The following is a 24,215-nucleotide window of genomic DNA, read 5'->3' as shown; positions in this document are numbered from 1 at the left end:
CATGACATCATTTTCAGACAGGCAGGTGGCAGCTAGCTCAGGTGGATAACAGTCCATAGTTTGAATCTCCCAGTAAATCTTCAAACATATCACATCATTGTTTCAGGCTTAAATATTCAGAGTCGTGACCTTCATGATTTGGGGCTGTGAAGCTAACGTTAGCATTAGCTACTAAAGTGCAGCTCGCTCATCGGTATCTTTACAAGTGGAAACGGGCCAACACAGGAAGTGCCAAAAAGCTGCAGTTCCTCTAACGACCACTAGAGTCTGGCTCCAACAGTGAGTCAGTCCCCATAGACTCCCATGTTAAAACTTTACAGCAGAAATAAACATGTTTACAGCCTGGTACAAAAACTGTTTTGGTCTCTAGAGCTAATTTCCTCCTTCATGACACCTGTTTATATAACTCACCTGTTTATATAACTCACCTGTTTACATTTTATTAAGGACTAAAGCTATGGAGGGTTGAGCGTATGCATGCACCGAAGTCTCGGCGCCCCACCTCTTTGCTCATTTTCAAATTAGCTGGGAGTTGGGGGCGGAGTCAGCCACTGCCAAAATGGCGATGATGAAGCAGTTCAAGACTGCTCTTCAGAAACCTGTGGGTGACGTCACGGAGGCTTCGTCCATCTTTATTTACAGCTTGTGTATCATTAGCAGCCTTCAGTCACATATGAAAACTTTTTACTCTGCCACTTCCTCAGTCGTACAGCAACACATCCAACAACCCAAAACACACTGTAGAAACTCCACCTACATAATAACTCACGGAGCTTCTACCTTTTTGATTTTGTGTTCTTTGAGTTTTTGTCTATACAGCCACACAGTGATTATTTGGACCTGTGCATTTATCACAAACAAACCTCAAACGCTCACCCAGACAGCAGCTATAGTCAGGACTGAATGTAAGAGCTGTTCATGAGATGGATATAGGTTGAATCACCATTATGTCTCATCAATCTGTGATTGCATGAAAATTGTATGAGAATGTCAAAGCTTATTGCTCTATGAAAAGTTAGTGACGTTATTTGTGATCCCAGCAACAACAAGCTGAGAAGATCATCACATTAACACACCTTCGTGTTTAAAGTTAACAAGAGCGTCAAAAACCAGCCTGACGAAGAACTTACCGTCAGCAGCAGAGGACGGCTCTCCTTGACAGCTCCCACGCAGCCCAGACAGCCAATCACCATGATGATGGTCCCCACGGCGATGAGCAGGTTGGCCGCTGACAGGGAGGGAAGGGATGATGACAGGGTGGCAAAGTTTCCCTGGGTCACCGAGAGCCAGACTCCCACACCCAGTATGCCGCATCCTCCCAGCTGCCGAGGAAACACAAAGAGGAAAAGGCGGAAAGCTGTCAGCGTGCTAACAACACGGCCAAACTCATCCTCAACACAAACACACAGTCAAACGTGGCGGTGCATAGAAATATTTGCTGACTCGTCGTGGCTTTCTGTTTGTCTGCCAGCGGAGATTGAAGAAGGAAAACATAAAGAACAGCAACAATTGGGGTAAAAGATCAACAGAAGAGAGCAAACCAAGCCACCCAGTTTAAACTTTTAACTTCTACATTCGGAGAAAATACGCTCATTTGCTTTTTAGCAGAGAATTGCAGAGGAAACAGATTCCACTCTGAAGTCTGTCAGGTAAGTATAAGATTATAGTCAGCAGCCAGGTGAGTCGTTACGTCCCCGACTATTTCTTGCCAGCAAACATTAACTACTTGAGGATTTGTTGGATGCCTGGCGACTGGTTCCTGCCAAGAAATAGTCCCGCTGTCAGTCACTGGAATTTGATTCTCAGCTTTAATGAGATAACGTTGGTGTTAGCGAGCTTCAGAGAGCCAGACTAGCTGTTTCCACCTGTTTCCTGTCTCTATGCTAAACCTAACTAACAGACTGCTGGCTGTACCTTTTTATTATATGTATATATATATAATATATGTACTGTGCAGGGAAGAGAGTGGTATCTATCTTATCCTCTAACTCACAGCGAGAAAGCAAATAAGTGCATTTCCCAAAATGTCATACTGTTCCTTTAAGGTCACTTTCACACCTGGAGTTCGCTTCACACAGTCCTGACCAAAGAAAAATATTATAATTGATGCATTGTTTTCTCTTGCTATGTTTCATTTTCACCCTGGTTTATTACAAATCATGGAGCATCAACTCGGAGGGACTGACGTGTTTTGAATAATGAGCAAAGACAGAGGTGTCTTTGTGCTGTAATACTACAGGACGGGTGGTTACTTACTCCTGCACTCATGCTGAAACATTTGCATGCTTACGAGAGGATCTTGTACGATCATATAGATACACAGATCTCTGCGGACATTCCTCTCTTTACAGTTCACAGGATGATCACCTGAATGTAATAATGCTGGAGCTTTTGAATTTATGCTAAATCACACACCTGCTTTGATAGAGAGCTGTGGTTGGTCTGTTTGCCTGCTTGCTTTCACTCCACTAAGGAACCACATCAGAGTTTTTTATTGCTGCCAGAGCTGGAGGACATATTGCTTTTCGGGTTGTTTGTCCGTCCAATTCTCATGGACACGATATCTCAGTAATGCTTTCACCGAACCTCTTCAAAACCTTCACTCAGACTCGAGGATGAACTGATTAGATTTTGGTGGTCAAAGGTTGAAGGTCAAGATCGTGGTGACCTCACAAAACACATATTTTCATATTCCATATGAAGGGTAGATGAACAGGGTTGTAACCTGAGTGGCGGAGGCAGACGACCACGAGGCGGTAATTCTACTTTGATCTCGGGTTGGTCGGCATCAGATCTATCGTTTTTGTTTTGCCTACAGTTTGGGCAAATTATTTTGGTTCAGCTTTAGCTTCCTTGGTATTTTTACCTTTATCAGACAGTTGACTGCAGAGAGTGACAGTAACTGGATCATGGTGGTTAAATTCATTTTAGAGTTCGTCTCATTTTAACAACAGAAACTCTTTCAACGTTGTCAGTATTTTTTTTTTTTTTTGCACATTTCAAAGACAGAAAGTATGAACTTCCCATTAAACAGAATGAATTATGATGTTACACTAATTATCACCTCCACTGAAGAGGTTGGTATTTTAATATATGCGACCAGTTACAGTCCGATGGGGCCAGTGTTTGAAGAATCCAGCTGCTGTGGGACGAAACCTCTCTCTCTCTCTCCCTCTCTCTCTCTCCCTCTCTCTCTCTCTCTCTCTCTCCCTCTCTCTCTCCCTCCCTCTCTCTCTCTCTCTCTCTCTCTCCCCCCTCTCTCTCCCTCTCTTCTCTCTCTCTCTCTCTCTCTCTCTCTCTCTCTCTCTCTCTCTCTCTCTCTCTCTCTCTCTCTCTCTCTCTCTCTCTCTCTCTCTCTGAAGCCAGATCCTGTTCTTTTTTCTTCTTTGTGTTTGTGTCCTCATGAAGAAGAACATGTCTGCTTTTAGATGCACAAAATGACAAACAGTAGCACGTTTATGATGCACATCACTGTCATCCATCTTACTCACACACACTCTACGACCACTTGCCAGAACTCCCAAAGGCAATAACCACAAATACACACACACACACACACACACACGCTTTTCTTTCTATCTCCAGCTTTAACACAAGATCTTATTTAATGAGCTCTTGAGCTAGAAGTAGGGCAAGGCAAAAATAAAAACCACTCATGTGGGGCTCCATTCAGTGAGGCAGGTTTCTGCTCACCATCTAACACAGCTGGGAGATTTCAGCAGCTCGCAAATGAAGGGTCTTTGGGTCACTGTCGCTCGCAGCGGACCCCTATTACACCCCAGAGTGTATTCTCTAATGAAGACGGGCCACAGTGAGGAGGATGAAAAGGGAACGCTGGGACTAAACGGTGGCGAACAGATTCATAAGCTCATCAAAGAGGAGGATATGACACTGTGGACACAGTTTACATTCTGCAGACGTGCAGGACGTTCGACCCAGTCCTCCTAAAACTACCAGAAATTATCGAGCACAGAGCCAGATGTTACTTGGCATCCGGGGCCAGTTGCTTAAAACTGTGTGACAACCTAAGGATAGAAAGATGCTAACGCAGTCTTTTCACCAGATTCATAAAGCTGGGCTCACGCCTCGCTCTGTTTATTAGTCCCAAAACTGTGCCGACGTGCATGAGCCTCATTTCCACTCCCACAGTTTGCCATAAATGGATGTAGAAATGCCCTTAAATGCCCTTTTCACTGTCTGCACTAGCAGAGGAGAGTGTCTCTGTTCTCTCAAACGCTGCGTCGGTTGAAACTTATTTTGTTGTTGAGAATTTATGAAATGAAGTTTGTTTGGATTTGTTTTGTTTTTTTCAAACTTGTGCATAAAACTTGAAAAGCACTTCAGTCTTTTCTTCTCCATTTCGCTGTCTGAAGTGATATTCATGATTTCATCTATTCATCTGTCAGAGAGAGAGAGGAGGGGCGGTTCTCTCCAGTAGATCTCCAAAAATGTTTTAAACTGTATTATCTTGTATTTTATCTTATTGTATAGAAATCAAACAATGAACTGCATCAGTGTGTGACACGTATATTTAATGTGTAATATTTGAATCATCTCTAAACTGCTTTGGCAAGAGCATGTTTCTGTTCATGCCAGGAAAGCTATTTGAATCTGTAATCTAGAGAGAGAGAGAGAGAGAGAGAGAGAGAGAGAGAGGCGTTAGGTGTAATTATTATATGATTTGTCATATACAGTGGGACAAAAAAGTATTTAGTCAGCCACCAATTGTGCAAGTTCTCCCACTTAAAAAGATGAGAGAGGCCTGTAATTTTCATCATAGGTACAACCTCAACTATGAGAGACAGCATGGGGGGAAAGAATCCAGGAAATCACATTGTAGGATTTCTAATGAATTAATTGGTAAATTCCTCGGTAAAATAAGTATTTGGTCACCTACACAGACCTGTAACTTCTTCTTTAAGAGGCTCCTCTGTCCTCCACTCGTTACCTGTATTAATGGCACCTGTTTGAACTCGTTATCAGTATAAAAGACACCTGTCCACAACCTCAAACAGTCACTCCAAACTCCACTATGGCCGAGACCAAAGAGCTGTCAAAGGACACCAGAAACAAAATTGTAGACCTGCACCAGGCCGGGAAGACTGAATCTGCAATAGGTAAGCAGCTTGGTGTGAAGAAATCAACTGTGGGAGCAATTATTAGAAAATGGAAGACATACAAGACCCCTGATAATCTCCCTCGATCTGGGGCTCCACGCAAGATCTCACCCCGTGGGGTCAAAATGATCACAAGAACGGTGAGCAAAAATCCCAGAACCACACGGGGTGGACCGAGTGAATGACCTGCAGAGAGCTGGGACCAAAGTAACAAAGGCTACCATCAGTAACACACTACGCCGCCAGGGACTCAAATCCTGCAGTGCCAGACGTGTCCCCCTGCTTCAGCCAGCACATGTCCAGGCCCGTCTGAAGTTTGCTAGAGAGCATTTGGATGATCCAGAAGAGGATTGGGAGAATGTCAGATGAAACCAAAATAGAACTTTTTGGTAAAAACTCAACTTGTCGTGTTTGGAGGAGAAAGAATGCTGAGTTGCATCCAAAGAACACCATCCCTACTGTGAAGCATGGGGGTGGAAACATCATGCTTTGGGGCTGTTTTTCTGCAAAGGGACCAGGACGACTGTAAAGGAAAGAATGAATGGGGCCATGTATCGTGAGGTTTTGAGTGAAAACCTCCTTCCATCAGCGAGGACATTGAAGATGAAACGTGGCTGGGTCTTTCAGCATGACCATGATCCCAAACACACCGCCCGGGCAACGAAGGAGTGGCTTCGTAAGAAGCATTTCAAGGTCCTGGAGTGGCCTAGCCAGTCTCCAGATCTCAACCCCACAGAAAATCTTTGGAGGGAGCTGAAAGTCCGTGTTGCCCAGCGACAGCCCCAAAACATCACTGCTCCAGAGGAGCTCTGCACGGAGGAATGGGCCAAAATACCAGCAACAGTGTGTGAAAACCTTGTGAAGACTTTGACCTGTCATTGCCAACAAAGGGTACATAACAAAGTATTGAGATGAACTTTTGTTATTGACCAAAAACTTATTTTCCACCATAATTTGCAAATAAATTCTTTAAAAATCAGACAATGTAATTTTCTGGATTTTTTTTTTTCTCATTTTGCCTCTCATGGTTGAGGTTGTACCTATGATGAAAATTAGAGGCCTCATCTTTTTAAGTGGGAGAACTTGCACAATTGGCGGCTGACTAAATACTTTTTTGCCCCACTGTAGCGGTTGTGGTTGTAACCTGTCCTTGTGTTTCTGAGCTGCTGCTCTGCTCCACAGCATCAGCAGAATACGATTTGTTTTTAGTGCAGCGATCTGGCACGAGAAGAATTTCAACTTAAATTCCCGATTCTGTTTTTATGGTTCATGGAGCTGACTTTATTTTCTTTGTGTTAGAGATGATAATTAAGTGATGCATTTATTCAACGTGTCATGTCAGTTTTATTTATGTAGGTTAAAGTCATAATGAAGAATTCCCCTCAAGGAGCTTTACGGTCTGTACTGCAGCTGACACCCTCTGTCCTCGGGCCCTTGTCTCAGATAAGGACCAGAAAACAGCAATGGTTTTTTTTTTGTAATTGCAGTAGTTTTAATAGGAGTGAGGCATCCTTAGTATAAGACTGCCATTGTGACTCGGTAGAGGTGACTCGGGCGCTTCTCCAGACGTGAGATCAATGTGAAAATTTGCCTCATCTCATGCATGTTTGTGAGCGGGAACATATCGTATTATGTTGAAATGCAACTTTGCAAATCCTTATTTTTTTTCAATAAATCAATTAATCGTTGTTGCTATATAAACTGTGAAAAATACACATCAATATTTGCCAGGGTTAAAGTCAGCACAGAGAGGATTTTCCACTCATAGTGATCTGATACAGAGAAAAGCAGCTGGTTTCTGTTTTTACTTAACTAATCAATTAATCGACTGATTCTTTCACCCCTAGAATACTGACCGAAGTGTTGAACATTGTAGCGTCGAACTGACTCCGCGCATTTAATCACCACTCTTTCCAAAAATGTGGTCTTGCTTGTGCAGTTAGTTTTTCCGTCCATCAGCTTTTACAGGCAGTTTTGCCCTGATTACAACTGGTCTTGATTAACAACCCCCCCCCCCCCCCCCCGAAAAAACAGCAGCTTAAATCTTTACAGTTGTGCAGTTTTCAGTGTTTAAATTGGTGCAGCCATCTGGAGTTCCTCCCTCTCTCACTGCAGGTTAGTGTTCTTGAAGCAGAGCCTCTGATACTGGCTGCTGATTAAGGCCCAGGGTGATGACCGCTCTGTGTGTGTGTGTGTGTGTGTGTGTGAGAAGATACAGTTTCCTTTAATAAATACCTTTTATTAACTAAACTTCCTTCATTGCGTCAGAAACATGAGAAAACTAGTGGGACAGCGGAGCAGAAATATCTACACCGATGTGACTTTGATGATTTTCCTGATGAAATATACATGTACAGGAGAAGAACTTGACTCCTGGGCTGCTATGTATAATACAGGTGGATGTTTTAATGACTACATTCGCAGTATATGAATATCGGTGCTCTGATGTCTCTGCAATTATGAGCGCTCCATCCAGAGCATGGGCCAAGAATACATCATTCTAATTATGTTCGTTTGATTAAGGTCATAGTTGGAATACTTACACGTACATGAATAAAAGGCCAGTGATCGGTGGAGACCGTCTTCATGGGCACCACACCAAAGACGGTTAGTTTGACTTCACATGCTTCATGTATTATTTCTTTCGTGGCACTTTGATGTTTGAGTCGTGTATTCAGATTGTCCCAGGAGGATGAATCCTGGTCCTGAAAGTTGCTCTCATGGTTGCAGTGCGATGATGAGGGCTGACGGTTGTCGGTTTTTAATTAACCTTCTACTTTAGATGTGTGTTACCTATGTAATGTATCTGTGAAAGTGGTGGGAGGAGAGATTTCTGCGCTGTCTCCTTGATTTGAAAGGAAAATTATGCAAAAAGAAAAAAGATTGGGGTCAAAGTATAAAGAACTTAAATAATAAATCATTGTGACAGATACATTTCTTGGTAGGAGGAAAATCATTTTTAGCTGGACCACAACAACGGAGCCGCCCTGTAATCGTGTATGTCTGTGACTGACTGACTGATCGTACTTCCACTATTGGTCAGTTGACTGCCATGTGACTGAGTTGGAGTTTTCCCATTGGCTGCTAGTCTTTTAAAATGAGTTGGAGCAAACAGCAGTGTTTCTAGATTTAACGACTTTTCAGTCTTTCCAGTGGTTAGCGACAAATCTAGTGACTTTTTGAACAAACCTTTGCTAGTCTCCAGAGTCGCCAGAGTTCTGCGCCGTGAGCCAGAGGCACGCTTGTCTTGAGTGCAGCGATTCCCAATGATAGTGACTTTTATGTTGTTGCTGCTGCTGCACCACATCCTGTACTTGTCTGCTATCTCAGTCTGACTGAGCGCTCAAACTGGAGAATCAAAATGGAGAGCTGGTTAGCAACAGGGAGACGTAGAAGGAAAGAGAGACAATGACTGAGACAGATGGTGAATCGACAGGCGACCTAAATGTTTCCCTTGTTTTCACTTCAGTCCTGAATGTTTGTTTGTTGCTATTAAAATAAAAAGCTCTGAGAATTCATGACTTGACCTCTGCATTGTTAATGGGTCGGATGTGAGCCGCCAACATTTCTTAGGTTTTCAAGTGGACCGTGAGTTGGAAGAGGTTGGGAACCGCTGGTCTAGTGTGTCCGCTGTGTGAGAGAGGCGGAGCAGCTTATTCAGGTCGCACAGCAGCTGACATGGACATGAAAGAGCTGCACATGTGCCGTCTGCGCGAGGTATTGTGTTGCTTCTAATTGTGATCATTTTACAAGTAAATCCAGCTGAAATCGCAGCTCCGTCTTTGTCTTTAATTTATGTGTTTGGTGATTTTTGTCAGGCGGCGTCGTGGTTATAAAATCAGGATTTAAGCAGCAGCGGCCTGCGGCCTCTAGCTCTATATGGGAGGGACTCGACCGTACACTTCAGGTGCAGATGGAGAACCAGAACCATGAGTTTGCTCCAGTCTGTGTAGCGCTGGGTTGGGTTCAGCACCAGGAGACGTTTTCACTTTCACTTTCACCCTTTTGATATAAAAACTTAATGGACGTTTGAAGTGAGGCGCCTGATGAGGCACAAAATTAAACTTCAGTGATTTCCTTTCTGAAAGGCCATAACATCTACTCACAAGTTTAATTTGAATAAAACTTGGAGAATTAATAACTGCTGTGAGACTGCATTGGCCCGAAGCATGTCTGTATAATTTCTGAGGGTCGACATGTTTCATTTGGTTCGTGTTTACATCTGACATTTTTATTTATATGTACACCCAGCCCACATGCTTCTCGGGTGTCGGTGCTGAACAACTTCTGAGAACGAGACAAAGCTGCCAACAGACGAACTTGCTGCCACGTGACTCCAGATTCTGGCTGAAGCAAACCATCTTTTGCTTTACATAAAAAATAAAGAAATAAAAACACTCCACCATCAGTTCACAGCAGAGTGTGAAACATGAAACCTGCTAAAAAACAACAAGATCTCACACAAATGAACAAGAACGCTACAAAAGGTTTTGGGGTTTCTGATCCGAGACTCTGGTTAAAGTCACATTCAGTTTGGACAAATTGTTTCATGGTCGTCATTGACAACAGGTCATGTGCTCTTTATTAAGTAATTAATTAATGAATTTTTAGCATAGCGATAGTTACATTATACAATCAAACGGAGCTAACGTATGAAGGATATTTTCTTGGTTCTTTAGCCTTGATGTGTCTGGGATTCAGCATTTTCCCAGTCCGGTTATTATCTGGCTGCGGTTCTGCTGGGTTCTGCTTTGAAGCAGAATTTAGACCTTGCAGAAAATCTTTGTTGAGCAGGTAAATGAACAAGTGAAATATGAAAATCCAAATATTTCAAAAACACATCGAGGACCTTTTGGTGCGAACTTGGACTCGCGACCTCAGCGTTTCCAAGTTCCCCGCTGTGGCCTTGATGACACGTTAAAGCTTCATTTTCCCACTTGCTTGTAGAATCATTCTGGTTGTGTTTTCTGGGATTTTGAGATCTCTGTCCCACCAAATTCAATGGAAGCAAATAGAATTGAATTTGTGGTTCTTGCAGCATTGGAAAATTACATTTGAAAAACCCAGCAGTGAATTTTTCCACAGCCAGTGTCCCACAGCGAGGTTTGTGGACAGTTTTTTTTTCTTCCACTGCGTACCTGAAGAATAAAATACCTCAGCTGAAAAGTCCACAGTGACGTCTGTGGATTATCCTGAGCAACCTGGATGTTACCGAGTCCCCAGACAAATGTCACAGAGAACAGTTTTTATTTCCACGATGTCTCTGCTGCAGCAGGAAGGCCTTGCAGAAAAAAACATATATACAGTATAAAGTTATCTGGGGAAGCATTGTGAAGGTGATGGGTCTATTACAGGTTATTTATAAAGCAGGGAGGGGCTGGGCGACTTTATATTTACACCAACAGTGCGGATGCTTTAAAGACCCCTGCAGGCTCTGTTCATTGATTTTTCTTCATCAGCCTTTAAACAGTATCCAACCACAGCTGTTGGCTAAAGAGCTTTTTAACTCATCTCAAGTGGAATATGGAGTTAATGTGCTGGAGAGCAGCTTTTCTTACTAACAGGTTGTCGTGTGTGAGAGTGAACCGTTCATCCAGCTGAGGCCTGTGCACACGTCATGCTTCGTACAGAGACTGAGGACGGACATGAGTTTCCTCTGAATGAACCTGTTCTCTGGTCTGACAAGTTTTCTCTCTGAAACTGAATGTCTCAAAACACAAGGGCATGATTATTGATTTTTGACAATATTGTCACCAGCCTCCACACATGCAGCACTGTGATCAATAAAGCTGGTGAGCAGCCACAAAGCCGACTTTATTTTTATTTTTTTTGCAGATGCTAATTACAGTTCATCTTCAAAAATTCTTTTTTTTTTTAAAATCTTTGTTGCAAAATAGTTTTTTAAAGGTCAGACTGGTGTCTTGGTTTCCGAACCCGACAATGGAAGTTCTTGAAGGTAGTTGGCAACAACACTGGATGTTTTGGAAGACGTCTGCTCAGCACGGCAAATGCCATCCTTGATATCTGCCGTCACCCCCTGGAGGAGTTTGAAATGTTGCTCAGTCAGAGCCCTTACATGCAGCAGCAAAAACACCACACTTTTTATTTTCTAAAATATAATCTGGTCTTGGAAAACACGTCCCCTGCACATTAAAATGTAACGTCTTTAAGTATTTACCTTTTTGACGTTTCAAGTATTTACGAAACCCAACTGGATCTTCTAAAGGTTTTCTTTTGCAGCTCTTTATTACCATGTTAATATCTCTCTGTCTCCATCTTACTGTATGTACTGCTGTGTTTTTAATGCTGAATGGAGACATGGAGCACCATCTGTTAACAAACCTCAAGCAGCATGAACCCAAAACGTTCAAACCTGTTATTCCAAACAGAAAAATGGAATACATCTCAATAAACCCAAATCATGCATGTTTTTCTTCTTCTTTTTAGGAAGCCATTATGTAAACAGGAAGCTGTACCGCACCTTAGGCTGTTTACTGCCTTCAGTTTAGGGATTTGAAGATGCGAAACATCCTGCCCCTTGTTGCTAAGGCGAGCACAAACACCAAACTTCCCTCCAGCACCTTCGTCTCTGGTTTCCTCAGAGCAACGGTGCAGAGAGACGCTTCCACACAAACTCAGCCCCGTGCAGCTGCAGCTGCAGCAGCAGCAGCACATCAGACAGCAGCAGCAGCACATCAGACAGCAGTCAGCAGCAGAACATACAGCTACTGAGGACCGCTAATTAAATTATGACAAACCGACTGTCTTTAAGCCGACGCAGCTGAACATATGTTACCCATGTGGAAGTGGTAATTGAAAACATTGCATATTTGTTAAAGAGCGCAAGTTGCTTTGGAAAATCAGTGGCGGCTTTCTAACCACCAATCAAGTTCCACGCCAGCAGCCCGTTTAAAGAAAGACAAATTAATTCATTTGAACTAATTTAACCCTCCCCCTCCCCCACCCCCCCTCCACTCTCCCCTCATCCATTTTTGAATCTGCCCACTTTTGAATTAATTTACACAGCTACACCCATTTTTCTCTTCACTCTGACAAACGTATTTCAGAAGCGGCGAGAGGAGGAGCGGGGAAATGCGTTCATGTCACAGCGATCAGGATTCTAACGGGAGATTAAGCTCGCGTCACAGATGTGAGAGGAATGACACGGCACAGGGTGAATTTACATAGAAAGCATTGACCTGGAACATGAAGGAGGAGGCTGAAGGTGTGCTTCGTAAACCTCGCACACACCCCAACTAAAGTCTGCATTAAAAAAAAAAACCTCTTTGGAGTGGAGTGAGGCTTTATTGAGATTTCCATAAACCTGTTACGATTCATCCGTAATCTCGTCACTCTACACAACATTTTGAAATGCAGACGCCTCGAGGTGCCACCAACAGTAAACTGTCAGTGAACGCTTTATTGAGACGGAGATGCAAACGTGCGGTGGAATTGATCACCTCGAACTCTAATCAAATCCAGCACGGTGTGATAACGTTTTTATTAAACTACAAATTTTCCTGCAACTGCTCTCTCCTGCTCTGAACTGAACGTATGTAAATGTGTCACAGTTTTGGTTTGGTTAATGTATCTAATCCCTCTATAAAGAGATTTGTCAAGCAATTTTAGAGACACAAAATCTCATCCCACAAATCTTCTATTTGATCTTCTTTGACTTATAATTGCTTTTACTTCTGCTGCTGCTCGGCGCCGTGACTTGCAGAAGTCACGGCAAAGATTAGAGCCCACAGAAAATCTACGACTCCTGTAGGAGGTTCATGTGTCACAGAGTCTTCCTCCCACACTCCTGCAGTCCCTCACCTGTCCACAAAATGCCCCCGTTTAGTTTCCCACCTGCCTGAACATCTGAATTATTAACATCATACTTTAAAGTAAAGAACAGCTCCAAGGTCTCCAGAGTGTTTTCTTATTGTGATATAATTCCTCTTGTCAGAGGAGCAGCTATTCCATGTGCCCCTGGATCTGAAAGTCAAAGTGCTGTATATTTTTTACTAAAAGCAGCGTGACGTGACTCACAGTCAGATCACGGCAGCTCGGACGGACATGAAACTCAATTAAATCCATATCAGTTCAAAAAGATCAGAGCAGCGCATGAGATGAACATCTGCATCAGAAAATGTCTGGTTTTCTGATTTAAAAAAAGAGAAGTCAAAGGTACAGTGTTCGGTACAAAATAAAGACGCTGTGCTGTTAGCAGCAGCTTAGCAGCTGAAGATTGAGGCAATAAATCAGTTCACTTGTGGATTCTTGGGTGATTGTGAATGAATTCAGTAAATGTGGCTCCTTTGTTCTCAAATTCAATGACAGAAACCTTTTTAGATCTGATTCTGCTCTGAATCGCACATCTGTCTGGCTTCTTCTCCATGGCAACCGTGGCCAAGGCCCATGGGTATTGTAATATTTAGAGCCATGCCAGACTCAAAACACGATTTCTGAGAAACTGAACCAACAGGATCGTTACGTCGTCTTCAAGAGTCCACTGTAACACTGAGGTTGTTGTTCAGGGTTTATTCTTTAAATCATCATCGTATGTAAAGACTGTTTCCCCTCCTCACTGATCCTTTCTCCGCACTCATCTGACGTCGTCCTGATTGACCTTGTCAGCTCCTTCTCAGTGACCTGCTCCTAAGCTTTTCCTCCTCTGCCTGTTTGTCTGCATGTAGCTCCTGCCTCCTGTTCCCAGTAACCCTGTGCTCTGACATTATGTGAAGGAGTTTGCTGGCAGGTCACGTCTATGTTTAATCCACCATAAGACAAATACCAACCCAGTTTGATTTTGGCGCTAACTGGCACAAGCTTCTCTCTGAGCTTCACAACAGGAAGCTCGGGAACTTGTTGATGCCAGGACCGTCACCGTGGGTTCACCTCATGTGGGTGTGTTCTGGACACTGCACAAGTTTGACTAATCCATTTCCACCCAGACCGCCTCACAAACAAACAAACAAACAGATCTCTCCCTCTTTTATTTACAGAACCTCTACAGAGGACACACACACACACACACACACACACACACACACACACACACACACACAGTTGTTGAGATAAGATGTAATGAAAGCCAGGAGCAGCAAACAGCCTCTACAGTAATATTACACTCACAATAAACTCCCTGCTGATTGTAATATAACAGAAAGAGTTCAGTGATGTCTCTAAAAATTAATTAATTATTGATTTGTTCCAATACCGATACTTGGATCAGGAACTGACGAGTGCGTGAGTCTATGAGCATGATGGTTTAATTAATTAAAAGTTCAGAATCAGTGGTGTAAGTTATAAAATGTTTTGCACAGGCTTTATATATTGTTCCAGATCTCAGACCTAATGTAAAATATATGTACCTCAGATTGATTAATTATCTTTTTAACTAGTTCATCCATCCAATAATCTGTGCTGCTGATTCAGCTCATGTTTAAAGATATTATTAGGAATTGTTGTTAAAAGAAGTGACACAAATCAATAATGTAATAAATTCATGTACTTGTTAATTAATTCTAGGCCGTAACAACCCTACTGGCTTTCACTGATGTTCAGGTGTTAAACTGCATTAAAATAAACATGTGGCATTAAAATGTCTTCAAAAGCCTCAAACTGAACTCGGTGCCGCTTCGATAAAGGACTAGCCGTGTGTGTCCGAGTTAACATGACGTCTCTGTAAAGACGGATTTGTTCCTGATTTGTTTTGCGGAGGGACACAGTGTGAAAGATTGTGTTGGAGTGTGTGCTGTGTTTCTGGGGTGCGTTTGTGGACGTACGTCGGGTAGTTCCTCAGTGTTGCGTATAATGGAATTTGAGAAAGATAACAATGGAGCTGATGAAGCCAAAAGGCCGTGTCTACAAAATGCTTTGCAGGAACAAAAGCCTGTTCATTTTCTATTAGCAAAACAAAAGGCATTTAGTGTAACTGCATTTTATTGAGCTTTAATAATTTATTAAAAATGTATCTGGGGTGAATATTTACCCACAGCTCTTCCGCAACTGTCAGGAACTGCGTGATCTTTATTTTCCCTTTTGAAGTCTTGATTTTTTCAAAGCACAAACAAACCTCACTGACTCACCTCCTCGGGTTCCTTCGTTTTTCTTTTCTTTTTACTTCATCTCCTTAAATTGATGGTGAGTGTGCAGTTGTTTGACAGTAGTTTGAACCTTAGCGTCTCTAAAAAACCTATTTTCAATCAACATCTCTCTAGTGATTGGGTCCCTTTTTTTATTATTATTATTATCATTTCACCTGCAAGATTTTTGCATTTATGTTTTGGTTGTTTCTCTTCTCACGGCGGGGGAAAGTGTGTCACATACTTCATCTCCACCAACCAGTTGAGTTGCAGGAAATACAGTTGCAGTCTCTCCTTCCTGAACATGCAGAACATTATGATGTCACAGTGAAGTTGACCTTTGACCTTTGGGATATAAAATTAAATCACCATCGTCATCATTTTTTCTTTATAGACATTTGTGTTAAATTGCGTCATAATTAGCGTATGAATCCTTGAGTTATGGCCATAAACTTGTTTTTGTGAGGTCACATTGACCTTTTACCTTTGGCCACCAAAATCCACTCAGTTCATCTCTGAGTCCAAATAAAAGTTTGTGCTAAATTTGAAGGAATCTCCTCGAGGACATCCCCAGATATTTGTGTTTTGTGAAGTCAATGTGACCTTGACCTTTGACCTTTTGCCACCAAAATCTAATCAGTTAAAGCTCGAGTGTGAGTGACAGTTTGTACCAAATTTGAAGAAATTCCCTCAAGGCGTTCCTGAGATATCGTGTGCACAAGAATTGGACGGACGGACGGAAAACATGATGCGTGTGGTCGCGGCCGCCGTCGGCTCTGAGGCGTGAAAACAAACACGTTCAAACGGCTCAGAGAAAGGTTTCAGCTAATTCAGAAAAGTCACTTTTCGTACTGGAACTAGTATCAAAAAAGCTCAGCGCTTATTTCAGCTTTTCATGGACAGGCTGTATTTGATATTATCCAGCTGAGTCTTGGACGTTTTCACTCATGAGCTGCAGCGTCAGCAGGTTCTGGGAGAGAAGGCTGAACCTAGGATCTGGTCTGTCACCTGACACCTGGACAATGACCACGCTCAACAAAAGCTCCCTCTTGCTCTGAAGCACCACGGCCAACCAGGAGCCAGCGTTATGAATAATACCGTGTCAGTCGTAGCAGTCGATAGAAACTCATTCGTCTCTGTAAAGAAACCTGTGGGGCTTAAAGAGCATTTCCTGCTTCTGTTGGGGCGTCGTCAACGGATTTCTCCCAAAATAAAACCAGTGAGTGTGTGAGTGAACTGGTTTCCTCCCACTGACTGCGAGGAGATGGAGAGTGTAAAAAAAATCACCTGGAGAGTTTGAGCGGCAGCAGAGCCAACTAATCCATCCTGATTAACATCCACATCCACTTGTTTTGGGATATTCTCCAAGAAGTAGTCAGATCCTTCACGTAGATAAAAGCACCAGCACCTTAAGGTGAAAGTCCTTCATTATTCAGTAAAAGAATCAAAGTCCTCTTTAAGTAGAAGACGTGTTATCAGCTCAATGACTCTCTCTCTGTAACTGATAAATGATTATATATAAGACCTGTGTGTGGAGCTAATGTGATTAGTGATTACTTTACATCACACTAATAATCCCAGTAGCACTCTGTTATCTGATATTTTGGGGGCGGGCTTGTTCGCTGTGTGACTGGGAGTTTGATGATCGGCCCGGTCTGGGTTCAGGTGGGTGGACTGGTCTTCTCGTGGCTGATGTGTGCAGATGTTAGCTGCTCCTGAGGTCGCGGTGTGTGTGCAGCCACCGAGGCTAATTTAGCTGCCGGGGATGGTCAGTAAATCCCCGCTGACCGCCTGTTAAACTGCAGAGTCTCGTCTCCTGCTGCTGTCAAATGCTGACGCGGGGGCGTGGACGACTTGGAGCTGGTTAAACTCACTTTTGTCGGAGCTGACGACAGTGGAGTAATGAGGAGTGTGGCACCTTCCTCTGCAGCTGAGTCAGTAATACAGTAATGTAATTATTATGTAATGAGTAACTGATGAGCTGCACAACACTGTGTACGACATTATGAGCCTGGTGGTACAGATGCATCAGTGTGTGAGCAGCACGTTACAGACTTCTGTTTGAGTTCTGTTCACACACATTTCTATTTATTTTCATGGACTTTTCTTGAATAGAGAGAGAGAGAGAGAGAGAGAGAGAGAGAGAGGATATCTCTTCCACTTTTGGCCTCGACACAGTTTTTAAATGAAAGCATGTGAGAGGTTTAGAGGGTAAACGTCTCTATGATGAAACTGCTACAAACTCATAGAAACCTGAAACATGACGAGGAGCCGCAGACTCTGCTTTTTACTGTAAAGACTCGCAGGCGACAGATGTTAGAACCTCTGGTTGAATCAATGCGTCGTGTTTTATAAGGTCATCATTTCTTTTTAATGTAAGACCTGGACGGTAACACGTCAGAGTAGAGCAGAGAGCGCCACCCTCCGACCTGGAGGAAAGAGCAAGTGGCTCAGAGTACGTGAGTGAATGTACTGTTCACCACTGAACACTGTGCTTTGCAGCTGTTCCCTTTGAAACTGGCTTCCTACCATCAAACACACACACACACACACACACACACACACACACACCAGCGTAGTATCAGAGTGTTTGTTTGCTGAAGTTTGCCTCTGGCGTCCCAGCATCCCCCTCACTGAGACCTCTGCATCTCATGAAGCCTGGCGAGCGCTCACACACAGACAGTCGGCAGCGACGCCTCTCGCTGCTCGTTTTAGCCGCTCAGCACCTGAAGAAAAAAGGCCACGCTTGGCACTCGCACGCTGACCCACTTTCCACCATGAAAGCCTGCCAGCCTCGGCTCAGCCTGGAAATCAGTTGTTTTCCACAGGAGGAAGGAGTCTTAAGAGTCAGACAGTCTGGGCCGGTCAGCAGAATGAGGGGAGTTGAAGGGGGCCGGGTCGGACGAGCAGAGAGCGCCAGAGAGGGAGAGAGAGCCGGGAACTTGTGCAGGAAATGATACTGAATCGCAGCCGTCAGATTTGAAGTCACCCTGATCCTTCACACCTCCTCTCCAGCTCCCGCCTTTCTCTTTCCATTTAGCACATTTCACATTTTCATTTCAGGCACTTAAGTGACATCGAATCTAAATTTAGAAAGAGTGAAATAAAGGTAAAAGCTTCTGTACACATCAGAATGTACAAGTAGCCGGGCCTTGCTTTCACTTGGCCTCTGACTTATGAGCCTTTTGTAATAAATAAAAAAAATTTAAATCAGCTGGTTTTGTTCCACTTCACTTTCTCCCACTATGTAAATCATAAAATGTATTTAACCTTGCAGGTCAGGCTGTGCTGCTGGTACTTTATTCCCGAGGCGGTGTGTGTGTGTGTGTGTGTGTGTGTGTGTGTGTGTGTGTGTGTGTGTGTGTGTGTGTTGCAGTATTGCACTCTGTTTTTCCACACAAATGAAATCTCTCAAACTCTCAAACTACATTAAGATACCCATTACTGAAGACACACAGGGGAGACGCTGGGTAAACACAGGAGCTCCGCAGAAGTCAGTTGCCCGTCCAAAATCCATACTAACACATTCCTCATAGATGGAGCGAATAAATCTGCATCTGTCATGAAGTATATTCACTGTGCCATTTTCCATTTAATTAGCTACATAGATTTCTAGCCCTGGCCGCTCTGCTGGGGATAACGGCGTTTTCACTGAATTATCCGTCTGAGATCTACTCAGAATTGCAAAAAGACATATGTACCCAGATACTTAATATCTTCCAATCTATTAGCAGGGCGCGATGGAATAAAAAGAAATATACTCCCCCTAAGGTGTTTTGATGTTCTGTGATGGAATCGCGCTGTCGCAGGTCTCGCACAAGCGAAAGCTGTGAAACATTGCCGTGTAGCCTCCCGCTGCCATCCTCCCACTCCCACTCTGAGAGTCTGGGGCACATTAAAATACTCATTTGGGCTGGATGCATTGTCTCACTCTGGCGTTTGTTGCCGAGGTGGAGGAGAGGCAATCTCCAGACCCGCGGGGCGTTCGGGGTGGAGGGCTTTGCGTCTCCCTCGACAGGGCTCGACAAACATCATGATCTCCCCTCACCGCCCCGGATTACATGTCACATCATCCCACTGTGTTATTTCCTTTGCTCTGCGGTAAGTGGAGGAGTCTAGCCACAGAAGTGACTGATCATCTTCTCCTGGCGTCATGAGAGATGGTTATATAAAGATTTTACAACATGGCATTTATAATGGCTTAAAAAGGTTTTCTGATTTGACTCCACTGTCAACAGCACAATGTTTGTCTGCGCCCTACAAAACCCTTTCAAATGAATGTGCTCTGTAACGTCAGGCTACGTTGGGTTTAGACACAAAACGGCGTGGTTAAGGTCAGTGGCGCCGGCGACAGGAGATCCTGTCTTATTTAATAGCTGCATCTCACTGAGTCTAGATGGAAGAGGAGAGCGGGAGATGAAGGAGGAGTCTGGGGCTTTGATGCCCAGCGCTGACACCGCAGATGTGGAGCACTGATGCACATCCATCATGATCCTGGAACTGATGCGGAGGTCGATCTGTGAGAGTGTGATGTAACGTTCAGGCGCAGAATGAACTTCAATCAGGCAGGAATATCATTTACTTTTATCGTCTCATGAGGCTTTTTGATTGTTTATTGTAGCAGCTCGGTTCGGTCTTGATGTTGCGTATTGTTTTTGCTACCTTTAGTAGTTAGTGAGACAACTTCAGGACCTTCGTTGTCATGGTTACGACAATAACCACTCGGTTGGTTGGTCCTTTTAGTTTCAGTGAAATAGAAACCACCTCCACTGAACGGTGGCCTCACATCCCGTCGAGCTGATTTAAAGAAAATCAGCAGAAGAAAATGTGAATTAATGCAGGATAAACAGCTGATTCCCATGGAAGCGCTGCAGAAGAAGAGGGTTCGCCACGATCTCCTCACTCCTCCACACACACACACCTGAACGCTCGGTCTTGTGTGATTACTTCGTGTCTTCAGTGCAGCGGGAGCGTCAGGGGATGTTTGAGTCACATGCTTCACCTACGCCATGATTTATCCGCTGCGTCTTCATGGATACACCCGACTTTTTCACTTGGACTTTCTTGTGATGTTTCAAGATGTTTTGAGTTACAGGCATTTCCACTGAGGTTTTTTATGTGCACCAAAACACCACCTTATAACACTGTCACTTCCTGTGGTAATTATGACTCTACCGCCGCCACAGCACTGAATATTTGTCATTTTCAGACATTTGCTGAACCCCCTGATGCTGTGGTTGTTCTTGGGAGAGCAGTCTCATATTTCCTGCTCGTCCTGGTGTTGAGGATGAGATTTAGTGGCCGTGCTACACTGTACGTCTGCCTCGATGTGAAACCGCCGGAGCCAACACATCCTGCTGTAAAAAGCCCGCAGCCTCCGGTGGATCTAAACACACACTGCCAAGTCTCAACCAATACCTGCCCCCACACCCCTATCCACCCCCGCTGCCTCCTGTGCTCCCATTCATTCATATTCCGAACACAGTCATTATCAAACAGTGCAAGTACAAGCGCGGCACAATCGTCTACATGTCTACGATTTGCTGTTTTTGTCATGCTCATGAGAACAGCCGAGGCAGGCTGCATCCTGTCCCCACGAGACGAGCTGCATTTACATTTCGACATCATTCAAAGTGCAGCTGCGCAGGACATCGTGGAGCATTTATAAAGACTAAAAGAAGAGTGGGCCTGCTGGATGCGAGCGCTTATTGCCTTCATGTTCTGCCTCCATTACACCGAGGTCGACGTCGGTGCACTCGATAAGCTCCTGGAATGATGTTTTTAAGAGAAGGCAGGTCACTAGGAGTCTGTAACACACTGCAGAGCCAGAACGGCGCTCTCAACAACCCTCTATAAATAAACTGAGGAGAGTGGAAGACCCAGAGAAGATGGAGAGAGACAGCAGGAAGGAGGGAGAGAGGGGGAGAGACGCCACAAAGGGTAATCAATAAATCTCTAATCTCTTGAGTATTCTCTCCTCCTCTCTCCTCCCCCATCCCCCCTCTCTCCAAACCAGGAACACACAAGCACATACACACTGATACGCTCGCACACACAGCCGCCTGAAGGTCTGGACTCATTATATTGACTGCGATTGGGAGGAGACTGATTTGTTGCAGCGGCGCCCGGTTTGTCAGACCCGGCGACAGCAGCCATCCAGTCCCAGGGCAAAGTCAGAGAGGAGGGACCGGCTCGCACACAGCTCATATTCTCCAGCTTATTTCCCTAATGCCAGGTGCTAAAACTGCCGCGTAAATCAGGCGACGCACATGTGCACGTCCTGAAAGTGAACCCGTCTCGGCAGCCGCTGAGTTTAAACCAGCAGCAGAAACACGTGATTGTTTAATATTTAATGCTGTGCGTGCTTATTTCATGAGTGAGTAAGTCGTGCCGTTTGACCTGCAGAGATTGCTTTTTCATGGCGCCAAATTGATGACTCACTTTCAAAGCCTTTGAAATCATCAAGGCGTTCATTTTTGAGACTTCCTCCATTTCTGATGTGCCGTTTTTGGAATTCATTACGGGGGAAGCATATTGAGGTAAATTACCCTCAGCCCCCAGACCCCTCGAGTGTTGTCTGATCGTAATGTGCCCTCATTTGAGATCAGGTTCTGTTGCCACACTCACACAAGTACATAAACCTCCCGCACAACACGGAGCTGTCGGATAATAACCATGATAACAAAGGGAAGGCCCACACAAACACTCCGGACCAAACAGTGACTTTCTTAAAATGAGTAAAGACACCATCTTGCCAGGAGGACAAATTTAACCATCTGAGGTTGCAGCCATCACTGGCACTAACCGTATATTTTCATATTTTTTTATCACTTCTATTACTAGATTTATAACTGTAGGTGCAATAAAGTAACGAGCACAGGAAACCCATAAAGGTCCAATGACTAGAATATGATTTATTACCAGAGAAATTCAATTTTCCCTTGAATTTCTATCATCATGTGCAAACTTTCTCCAGCAAATTATGTATAAATACGACCAATTTGAAAGTGCAAATATGCAGGAAACGTAATAATAAATAGGGAATAGATAGGAAATGTAATGCAGCCTGGATTATGTTTTCTATTGAAATGAGGAAATGTGTTGACACAGAATCTATCAGCACAACATTCACTGATAATGAAGCTCATTTTTTTCCCCCAACAACATATCTGATCATGAAATATCTGCTCATAGTGACGACGCTCACAGACGCTCGCAGCACCCGGCCTGTCCTGTGTTTAATACAGAAAAACGTTTTTAATTACATTTCACCAACACCAGGATCTTTCCATCACCTCAACCACAGAGCTCTGGGTACAAACCCCGGTCTGTCATCGGACCTGCCGTCCACCCCAGACACCTCCCCGAGTTTCATTCACTCTTTCTAATAACGTTGCCTCTGAAAATAATCCAGCCGCCAAACACAGTATTTTCATCACAACGTAATTGGGAAAACAATTTAGTCCAGTAAACTAGATCCCTCCCTAAAGAAAAACGTCTATTTTCTTTGAAAATACATTTATATTGAATATCAATATAATATCTACACAAGAAGTAAACACATTTAGAGCGTAATTAAATCATAACAGACTACTACTTTACTATTATAAAACTAGATGTAAAATGTTGTAAAGCGGCATCTCGCTTCTCGAGTCATTTTGATCTGTTCAAACTCGATATTTATTCATGAGGTGAACTTCATTTTCAAATGTTTATATTGCTCTTACTTTAACTGCAACATAAATATTAAATAATAAATCATTTTTAGAAGAGTTAGCTTACACTGTCAAAGAATTAAAGCTAGCAAGCTTGTGCTATAGCAAGCTAACGTTGCCTTTTAAACTAATAATACATTTCTCACTATTGTTTAGCTGTTATCTTATTGTGTTACATGATGGTGTAGACCTGTCGATTAATTTAAATCATTTGATGATATATTCATTAAAACTATATAAATATATATATATATATTATGTATAGTATATACTGTATATATACACAAGTCTTTTTTCTTTATTCTTAATTTAAACTCATAAAAATAAAACAATCATATAAATACAATTAATAAATAATGTAATGACAAGAACCAATTAAAACGGGTACAAACAGATGTAAAAAATGACCAAGAGGTAGACATGAATTTATTCATCTCCAGGTGGATGGTGCAAAAATCTAAAATATCATATGTAATAAAACATTTGTACAAGTTAAAAAGGTGTTGGATGCAAGAAAGAATAAGATACAGTTCTACACACCTGAATCAGGAATGTAGGAGCGTAATGATAAACTGAAGCTGCCTGTGTTTACACCTGATGGACAAACAAATCAAAACCTTTAAATGGGACTTGTGCGTTTTCCTGCTTATACATATTGGAAATGCAATTTATATTCACTAGGACGTAAGCCCAAGACACATATATCATAACAGAAGATGTAAACATAAATCAATACCAAACAACCAGGCAATCACAACATCAATAAGATAAAAACATATAATAGACGGCAAGGATATATTGCGCAGTCACAGTCATGAAGTGCAGTATCTAAACCTCTCAAACGCATCAATACACTCCATTTCTAGCATTATATTCAAATCAAAAGCCACATTTAAACAGCGCAGGTGGAAGGAACCTCATATCTGTGTCCGGCAGACGAGAGGAGCTGGTAAACAACAGCCACATTCAATGAATAGCAAAACAGCTAAATTGTGAAAATAACCTTAGACACCACAGGGTTAACCGCTTGAGCAGATCCTTCATTATAAATGCGTATTGTGCATCCGCGCATTGTTCGGACCCAAAGACCTTCAATTTAAATTGCACTGAGATCCCAGGATACCACATATGTCATGTTGAATCCCGTAAATAAATTGATACACAGGAGTATTTCTCTCACTTGTAAGTGTTGCATAGCTTCACTGCAGCAAGCCGCCGGGCAGACGGGAAGAAATAGAATATGTGACGGTGTAAGAAAAATGTCTGGCATTACGGCTCAGGTGGCTACTCCACCGTGAGATAATGGA

At 43.1% G+C, this 24,215-nt stretch overlaps 1 protein-coding gene across 5 annotated transcripts in view; it reads right to left on the bottom strand.

Annotated features, from left to right (window-relative positions):
• tspan4 (tetraspanin 4) overlaps window positions 1–24,215 on the bottom strand; it is a 130,518-nt gene that overhangs the window by 50,789 nt on the left and 55,514 nt on the right. For all 5 annotated transcript variants that reach the window (XM_022750622.1, XM_022750597.1, XM_022750605.1 and 2 more), the window contains one exon: window positions 1,131–1,322. In XM_022750622.1, the coding sequence (XP_022606343.1) occupies window positions 1,131–1,322 (192 nt within the window). The remainder of the gene's footprint in view (window positions 1–1,130; window positions 1,323–24,215) is intronic.

Source organism: Seriola dumerili, unplaced genomic scaffold (genome assembly GCF_002260705.1).
Source record: "Seriola dumerili isolate Sdu_G_001 unplaced genomic scaffold, Sdu_1.0 BDQW01000012.1, whole genome shotgun sequence".
Lineage (NCBI taxonomy): Eukaryota > Metazoa > Chordata > Actinopteri > Carangiformes > Carangidae > Seriola > Seriola dumerili.
The sequence above is the reverse complement of the archived record's forward strand: the minus strand, read 5'-3'. Positions and strand labels throughout refer to the sequence as shown.